This window comes from Palaemon carinicauda, chromosome 3, assembly GCF_036898095.1.
Source record: "Palaemon carinicauda isolate YSFRI2023 chromosome 3, ASM3689809v2, whole genome shotgun sequence".
In the NCBI taxonomy this organism is placed as follows: Eukaryota; Metazoa; Arthropoda; class Malacostraca; order Decapoda; family Palaemonidae; genus Palaemon; species Palaemon carinicauda.
The window spans coordinates 119,624,976-119,634,975 of NC_090727.1; the positions used below are offsets into that span (position 1 = coordinate 119,624,976).

The following is a 10,000-nucleotide window of genomic DNA, read 5'->3' on the forward strand; positions in this document are numbered from 1 at the left end:
CGTTTGGGTTCCGTATTATATTCAGTTTCCTTGGGAATTCATCACTTTTATAATATATGTGCATTGCATGCATGTAATGTACGTATATTTCATACACCCTCATACACTTTCCCCAATATATGTGCTGTTTCAAGTAGCACGCTCTTCAGCATTCGTTGTTTATTATTATTATTATCATTATTACTATTAGTAGTAGTAGTAGTAGTAGTAGTAGTAGTAGTAGTAGTAGTAGTAGTAGTAGCTAAGCTACAACCCTAGTTAGAAGTAAGATATTATAATCCCGAGGGTTCCAACAGGGAAAGGAAATAAAACAGACATGATCGTGCGCCTGAGAGTACCCTTAAGCAAGAGAACTCTAACCATAGACAGGGGAACACCATGGTACAGAGGCTATGGCACTACCCACTAAGCCAGCTTTGGCCTAGAACAGTTGCTCAAACGCTTGAGTGCAAGCTCTCATTTTAAGGCTTTAGGGGTCAACGAGATTTTTCTCTCATTTCATAGAGGTGGCATTATAGAGAGTAATCTGAAATGCTGAACAAGTGAACCTTCTGGTGAATTTAAAAGAAATCAAAACAAGTTATTGCTGGGACCCAAAATTATTGCTGGAGTCAATTAAAGTCTTTCTTGGCTGCTGTTTAAATAAATATTAAAAAATTTACACCAATGCTTTGCGAAATTTCTTAAACTTAATATTTTAGACTTTTTTTTTAATTCATGGTTACTGGAATATTATAGACTACCGAATACCAACCATTTGTATTACAAAATGTAATTTTAGCTTCCTTCAATTTCATCCTATAGAAATTGCCATAATGTAGATATCAGAAAGCTACAAATTCAAAACCAGGTTGGCTAAACATACAGTATGTCCGTCAAGTGACGATACTGGTGAATGTGACTTTACAAACTCGTTTATTGTGGGATAATTTACTTAAGATCTGCGTAGCTGCAGCAGCAACAGGAAAATACCTTCTTGACGAATCACAGAAGACATAAAAACGGATCCAAATTTGAAAAGAGCAATTATGTTAATTTTCCTCAAAATTCCTCTCACCGGCCACTGCTCTTGTTATTCATGCTGTTCCTATCATCATTAATCATAATCAAATGCATTTAACTTAACTATATTTGCTGCTATTAAAAAATGATAGGCATAGGTGACACTTACGATAAACCTACCTAAGTTTACTTGTACTCAACTTATTTGTTTTGCCTCTAAATTGTTTGAAATTGTTCAATGATTAAGCCATTTCTAGATATTAATACGAGTTTTCCGCTAAAGATAAAGATTATTCTCAAGACTCATTAGGTTTTATTTATAAAAAAAAAAAGAAGAAGAAGAAGAAGAAGAAGAAGAAGAAGAAGAAGAAGAAGAAGAAGAAGAAGAAGAAGAAGAAGAAGAAGAAGAAGGAGGAGGAGGAGGAGGAGAAGAAGAAGATTTTAGATAGGTAGACCTAGAGGTTCATTCAAAGTAAACAAAATGCTTATCAAAAACAGTAATTTGATTGATTGATTTGAGGTTTTCTGTCAAAAACAGTAAACTTCGGCAATTTATCGTATGTGTCATTGCGTACAGCTCGCAAATATAGATGTTTCCATTTCCCCAAAGAAAAAACTGCAAACTGGTGAACCTTGGCACTATTAACATGAACATTTTATTACATTCGCCAAATTAGAAGCTTAGGAAACACCCACATTTCAATATACAGTAATCCAGTTATAATACGGTATCATATAACGTTTTGCTACACCGTGCAATACTAAATTATCTATAATACAAAACCATTTAAAGGATGCTATTACTTTCTATATTTAGTTGTTTTTTCATCTTTCTTAAGCTATCCGGTTATGGAGATGATGCTGAAGATATGATTTTCTATTGAAGTATGGTGATATTAATTGCGTATCAAGTGAAAACTGATAAAAGAATTTCATTTATTTCGCTTAGTTCTGGTTTTCAATCTGTATTCACATATTATTTTGTGATCTACTTGTAAATTATCACCAATCAGGGTTCAATGGATATATATTATGCAGTTAATATTTTTTCATAATTTCTGTATAACCTCCTCCCCGTCACTTGAAACAATAAATTCACAAATTCTATCCAATACGTTTATTATCAACTCTTAGTTATTCACTAACGATGCCTAATTTAAAACTACACATCCTATGTGACAGGCAATCCATGCAAGCATCAATTCCTGCTTGTCTCTATCAGCTCTATTTCTAAACGGTCAATCTTACCTCCTCATATCGCGATGGATGTAAAATAACCCGCCATGCTGGAGGGGTCAATTGGCCTTCATTGGACGCCACAGCTGCGCAGAGCGCTGTGATGAACGCCAGGCGGTGGTTGGGATGCAGGGCTCGGCTGATGTGGTTGACCACCAGTTGGGTCACGCTTTCCACCAATGAACTGATCCTCTGGTCGAAACTCAGCGCCTCTCCTTGACCCCCGGAAGTGATGCAGAGGCTGAACAGCTTTAGGGAGGTCGTAAGGACACATTAGGGCAAGCAACAGCATAAAGATAATAATAATAATAATAATAATAATAATAATAATAATAATAATAATAATAATAATAATCATAATAATAATAATAATGTTATTACAGTTATCATCATTATTAGTATTGTCCTTTCAAAATCAATCATTGTTGATGTTGCTTTTGCTGTTTGTTATGTTATAATTAATATTATTATCAATATTAATTCATTATTATTAATATCATCACTTTGAAAAAAAAATGCTTTGAAAGGTAATTAAATAGCCTTGAACGTCGTATATATAAGTGAACAAATACTATTCATTTCTTTTTAGCTCTCTGAGCTTAATAACCATCCATGTGATTTATATATATGTAGCATACAGAAACACCATTCACTTCTCCACAGGTTCTTTACATGAATGAAATGCTGGAAGGAGAAGACGTAACTGCTGTTAATCCTCCTCAAAGCCGTGGAGGTAGAAAACAGAAGCCTTCCTCTGGTGGCCACAGGGCGATACTTGTCTCTGACATTCCCTATCTTCTGCAGAGTTCGTTGGCATTCCGCAAGTCTGGCTCGAAACTCTGCTGAGGTTGACTGTCAAGAGGGAAAGGGTATTTTAAAAACTCTCTTCTGCCGTTCCCTTCAGTCAAGTGACAAATTTAATAGCTTCACAACATCAATGATTAATATGTAATGCAGTTTTGCAATTTTTCGTGTAAATCAGGATGGAAAAGAACACTTTTAAGAGCTAATTTTTTTAATCACAGGCATTTTATTACTACAAAATTTACTTTCAATGAAATTGTTGATTGCTAAATTTGTAGATACAAGCTACCTGTATATAGAAACCACACTTTTCTTTTATTTACTTTAGAATTCAAGACAGATTGATTGAATGACGTAAGGTAAGTGGACTGTCTAAAAATTGTAGACAAAGAATGATAATGAATATCTGTCATTATCAATTCCTCCTCATCCACATACAACTCTAGTGCCTATGTGCATAGGAAAATTGCAAAAGTTAACCTTGGCTTCGTAGAAAGCTGCAAGAAGTTCCTCGTTGTCAAGGAGGGAGGTGGCTGCTTGGGTGAGCTTCTTGAGGATAGTATCATCGACGGCATCTAGAGATTTACGGTCTCTGGCAATGCTGCCACTCAAATTACTCTGTTGGTCGAATAGGTCGCTTCTCTCCATCTTTAAGACGTCGCTGTGAGAGAAACAGATAAGTATAGTTGAATGGAACATACTTTAAACTCAATGAGCACTTGTGATAATTGCCCCACCGAATTTATGTAACTTTTAACTGACAATTCGTAAACATTTAGAAGCAAAGCAGTAATATTGTATATCAGTGTCATACTTTAGTAGCCGTTCTTCGAGAACCAGCGGAGGGAGGGCGAATGAGATTCTCGTAACATAAACACAGAGGTCTTGAGGAAGCACAGGGGCAGCATCCCCAGTCACGAGCACAATCTTCACTTCTATGACTCCACCGTCAGGTGCCTGAAACAAAGGCAGTCTGCTTTTAGGTTTGTGCATTCACACCCAGTTGTGTTCAAATTTTTCTTTAAAATCTTATTTAATTATCATTGCAGTTAAATATAATTGCATAGCTATTAATTTTCCAAAAATACATGAAAGATTATTTACAATTGGTTTATTTCATGAAATCCTTTATTAGGAGGCAATGAAAGAAACAGAACACCTGAATAACTTGTGGAATCTGAAGTATTTTTCTCAGATTGTAAGTAAGATGAGTAGGTGTTTGCAAGACGAGAATCGGTTTCTGGGCGTGGGCGGCTGCCACTACTTTAGAGACCACACCTTCATCACCTGCGTGCAGTACTTGCATTCCGCCAGTTTCCTCATAAAGCTTTGTCAAAAACCGGGTACACTGGAAAGAACATTAGATATATATATATATATATATATATATATATATATATATATATATATATATATATATATATATATATATATGTATGTGTATATATATATATATATATATATATATATATATATATATATATATATATATATATATATATATATATATATATATATATATATATATATATATATATATATATATATATATATATATATATATATATATATATATATATATATATATATATATATATAGATAGATAGGGTTTTGGGACATAACTTGTCTTTATTGCAATTTTCATTGAAGGCGATTGCCTTAGTGACGCCAATGTGTTTCCTGCAGGAACTTCATATTTCCTTAGCTTCCCTAAGTTTTCTGACGTAAGCATTTGGTTCAATAAACGATGGTTCATTTAGGGGCTAGACACACCGTCAAAAAGCCCCTGTCCGGAGAGAGGCTCCCGGCAATCTAAAGAAGATGATTTTTCCTTTTCTTCATACTTTACTCACAACAGCAGTTTCGTCAAAAATTTGTTCTTATCAAGTGATTGCTGGTTTGCATAAGTTTAAACTTCCTTTACGCTTCTACAAATATTACCATTAATTATGTTGAGATTATATTCTAAAGAAAATAAAAATTCTGAAAATCAAAGAGAAAAATGTGAACATTTTCAAAATTCAGAGATACGAAGAGGATATGAAGAAGATAATGGTTGATATATATATATATATATATATATATATATATATATATATATATATATATATATATATATATATATATGCGTGTTCATACTAGATGTACGCTTGGACTATATAGTTTATCCATGTCGCTTTCTGTTTGAGGAAGTGTATAACTAGAATCTTTCTGTAGGCTCAAAGTTCGTGTCTGGAGGGGGATGCTTATAGCTTCAGCAATTATAAGTCGGCTATAGTTGTTCTCCTTGAGAACAATGTGGGTCCCATCAATTAATTCTTTCAGGAAGGGTTTTCGGTCGTGGACACTAATTTAGTGTTGGTTTATTGCCCCTTGATTTCTATGGGCCAGCAACCTTCTTCGGACTGTTGTGGTAGTATGTCCAATATAGTCTTTTCTGTGAAATTTACACATCTTGTAGCGGTATTGTTTTTCATCATAAGACTTCCAGTCAGGTTTTGCTTGTTATATATTATAAGTTTTACTTTGTGATAAGGGGCTTTTGGGGCCACACCTCGATTGAAGATTCCTCGCAATGTCCGGGTGTCATCTTTGTAGGCCGAACCAAAGCTAAAGCGGTGGTAGATGATAAGGTGTTTGTCTTCGTTGGTTTTTAACGTCGTTGGTTGTTGAACTTCATTGAATTTCTTCCTTATGGGTTCTTCTATCATGCTGTTGAGATATCTGTTATTTGTTAGAAGTTGTCGAATTATGTTTAGTTTGGCATCTACGCCTTTCCAAGTTCTGCTGTGCGTGAATGCTCTTTTTACGTAAGCACTTATTACTGACTTTTTGTTTGCTTCGGGGCACTCACCTCTGGCATTTAAGCATCGTCCGACGTTGGTTGATTTAGTGTTTACCGATGTTTTAAATTGATCATCTTGTTGTTTGACTAGGACATCGATGAAAGGTGGTGTTTTTTCTTGACTGTATTCGATTGTGAAATTGCCTCTAATCATTCGCTTTACCAGATGAAACTCACCTCTTCGAATGCCAGCTATAATAAAGAATTGTAAAATTATGGAAACCAGCAATCACTTGATAAAGGCAAAGTTTTATCGAAACAGTTCTGTAGTGAATAAAGTATAAAAAAAAGGAATAATTATCGTTCATTAAACCAAAGGATTACGTCTGAAAACTTATAGATGCTGAAGAAATATGAAGATTCCTTCAGGAAATACATTGACGCCACTGAGGCTATCCCCTTCAATGATATATATATATATATATATATATATATATATATATATATATATATATATATATAAATTTATGTATATATATATATATATGTATATATATATATATATATATATATATATATATATATATATATATATATATATATATATATATATATATATATATATACTGTATATATGTATATACATATATATACATACATAGGAGATTTGAATAGAGAAAGCAGAAATGTAGGCCTGAAAATGAATATGAGTAAAACTAAAATAATGTTTAATGAAAATGCAGAGACAACAAATAAGGGTTATGGGCGAACCTCTAGAGATTGTCAATGAATATACATACTTAGAAAAGTGCTTCCCCGGGACACGATTCCAAAGTTAAAGGAGTTTCTTACATAGAGTTTATTTTTCATTTTATTAGATTATTGATGGAAAAGCAGAGACAGAAAGGGAGAAATGTGATCAATGAATTAAAAGAGTCCATGAATATAGAACAAATAAATACAGTCAGTTTTGAAAAGTTCTTCTAGTACTTTGACGAAGAATTAAGTTTTGAGGTTCATTGTTCTTAACTTCATTTTCCTTTTTTCGGTTAGATTAGCATTCATGATGAATGCAATTATTCTCTTAGCTCTCAAGAAATATACCACGTGTACAGTAGCAGCCAATTAAATTAATGTATAAGCTGATTACTGGTATATCTTCCATAAATATACATGAGATTATAGTTTATTAATAGCCAATAGAAATTATTGGAGTAAAGCAATTGTTGGTGAAGCTGAAAAGAAAGATTTTTGACAACTTCATGGTAATTTTTCACTCATCCACATTTAAGTTGTGTCGTCTAAAGACACGCAAAGACAAATTTACATATTCTGATACATGCCTCATATCCATCATAAATCTCTTAGCTACTCTCCACAATCTGGTATATATACAATACATTCTAAACCCTCCAAGTTTTCTCTCTATTGATTCTGTTGTTAGTTTTTTCTAGGTCCATGTAAGCCACTTACAAATTTCTATCGTATCTTTACTTTTTAATGTCTAGTATAACCTTTTCATAAGAGTACAGTAAGGCAGATATGCGAAAAATATTTAGCAAAAGGTAAGGAGGTGTATGTTGCGTTTATGGATCTGGAGAAAGCATATTATAGAATTGATAGGGAAGCAATGTGGAATGTGATGAGGTTATATGGAGTTGGTGGAAGGTTGTTGCAAGCAGTGAAAAGTTTCTACAAAGGTAGTAAAGCATGTGTTAGAATAGGAAATGAAGTGAGCGATTGGTTTCCGGTGAGAGTGGGGCTGAGACAGGGATATGTGATGTCGCCGTGGTTGTTTAACTTGTATGTTGATGGAGTGGTGAGAGAGGTGAATGCTCGAGTGCTTGGACGAGGATTAAAACTGGTAGGCGAGAATGATCATGAATGGGAGGTAAATCAGTTGTTGTTTGCGGATGATACTGTACTGGTAGCAGACACAGAAGAGAAGCTTGACTGACTAGTGACAGAATTTGGAAGGGTGTGTGAGAGAAGGAAGTTGAGAGTTAATGTGGGTAAGAGTAAGGTTATGAGATGTACGAGAAGGGAAGGTGGTGCAAGGTTGAATGTCATGTTGAATGGAGAGTTACTTGAGGAGGTGAATCAGTTTAAGTACTTGGGGTCTGTTGTTGCAGCAAATGGTGGAGTGGAAGCAAATGTACGTCAGAGAGTGAATGAAGGTTGCAAAGTGTTGGGGGCAGTTAAGGGAGTAGTAAAAAATAGAGGGTTGGGCATGAATGTAAAGAGAGTTCTATATGAGAAAGTGATTGTACCAACTGTGATGTATGGATCGGAGTTGTGAGGAATGAAAGTGATGGAGAGACAGAAATTGAATGTGTTTGAGATGAAGTGTCTAAGGAGTATGGCTGGTGTATCTCGAGTAGATAGGGTTAGGAACGAATTGGTGAGGGTGAGAACGAGTGTAAGAAATGAGTTAGCGGCTAGAGAGGATATGAATGTGTTGAGGTGGTTTGGCCATGTTGAGAGAATGGAAAATGGCTGTCTGCTAAAGAAGGTGATGAATGCAAGAGTTGATGGGAGAAGTACAAGAGGAAGGCCAAGGTTTGGGTGGATGGATGGTGTGAAGAAAGCTCTGGGTGATAGGAGGATAGATGTGAGAGAGGCAAGAGAGCGTGCTAGAAATAGGAATGAATGGTGAGCGATTGTGACGCAGTTCCGGTAGGCCCTGTTGCTTCCTCCGGTGCCTTAGATGACCGCGGAGGTAGCAGCAGTAGGGGATTCAGCATTATGAAGCTTCATCTGTGGTGGATAATGTGGGAGGTTGGGCTGTGGAACCCTAGCAGTACCAGCTGAACTCGGCTGAATCCCTGGTTAGGCTGGAGGAACGTAGAGAGTAGAGGTCCCCTTTTTTGTTTTGTTTTGACCAACCGTAAGCTTTTTGTCTAAACTAACATTTTTTTCTTATTTGTGCCAAGGCATTAGCCACCCTTTGAGATACTAAATTTACCTCCAGAGAATTACTGGGCCCTTTAACTGGCCAGACAGTACTATATTGGATCTCTCTCTGTTTATGGCTCATTTTCCCCTGCCAACACATTAAACAGAATAGTCTGGCTTATCCCTTACACATTCACTTCTTTTTTTTATATTGATTAGATAACCGAAAAATGTTTCTTCACTCAAGGGGTTAACTAATGTACTGTATTTGTTCAGTGGCTGCTTTCCTATTGATAAGGGTAAAAGAGACTCCTTAGCTGTGGTAAGCAGTCTTCTAGGAGAAGGACACTCCAAAATCAAACCATTGTTCTCTAGTCCTGGGTTAGAGCTCTCTTCCTTGAGGGTACAATCATGCACACTATTCTTTTTGTTTCCTTATTTCCTTTTCTCACTAGGCTGTGTTCCTTGTTGGAGCCCTTAAGCTTATAGCATCCTGCTTTTCCAATTAGGGTTGTAGTTTAGCAAGTACTACTACTACTACTACTACTACTACTACTACTACTACTACTACTACTACTAATAATAATAATAATAATAATAATAATAATAATAATAATAATGAATAAATAAATAAATAATCATCATTATTATTATTATTATTATTATTATTATTATTATTATTATTATCATGATAATAATAATAATAATAATAATAATAATAATAATAGTAATAATAATAATAATAATAATACACCTTCCTATAGGCTATGTTCCTATAAATCTTGAAGTTGCCTTTAGCACCCATAGTTTTATATATCGGAAGGATTATTACTCTCATCTGTTCATTTGAAAACTTTCCAAGATCCAAATTTACCCAGGAAACCATCATTAGCAACCAGATTGACTATCACCACTGTACTATCGCATCTCAATTATATCTCATCCACACCCAGTTTAGTTTCATTTTTAACCTTTTACTTGTTTTTCTTATATCCTCAACAGCCACATCTAAAAGGATTCTCAGCGTTACAGCAACACTTCCGTCTTTCATAACTCAGTTCCTCCTCTCTCCATCTTCCATATTTAACCCATCTTCAAAATTCTACCGCGCCAAATCCTGAATAGCACTCACTTTTTATAGCATCTCCTCAATTGACTCTTGTTCTGAGATTAATTTCTTCATTAACCTTTAACCGTTCTATCTGCATTCTCTCCCCTATATTTCTTTTTTTTTTTACCAAAGATTTTAATCTTCTCCCATCTGTTTCTATTTGTGT

General features: G+C 34.8%; 1 protein-coding gene across 1 annotated transcript in view; it reads right to left on the reverse strand.

Annotated features, from left to right (window-relative positions):
* The window catches only part of LOC137633707 (dynein axonemal heavy chain 6-like), a 384,249-nt gene that overhangs the window by 19,617 nt on the left and 354,632 nt on the right, over window positions 1-10,000 (reverse strand). Inside the window, exons 16-20 of the mRNA XM_068365957.1 lie at window positions 4,202-4,390; window positions 3,857-3,999; window positions 3,523-3,703; window positions 2,911-3,090; window positions 2,251-2,487 (exon numbers count right to left, since the gene is read on the reverse strand). Of these exons, the coding sequence (XP_068222058.1) occupies window positions 2,251-2,487; window positions 2,911-3,090; window positions 3,523-3,703; window positions 3,857-3,999; window positions 4,202-4,390 (930 nt within the window). The remainder of the gene's footprint in view (window positions 1-2,250; window positions 2,488-2,910; window positions 3,091-3,522; window positions 3,704-3,856; window positions 4,000-4,201; window positions 4,391-10,000) is intronic.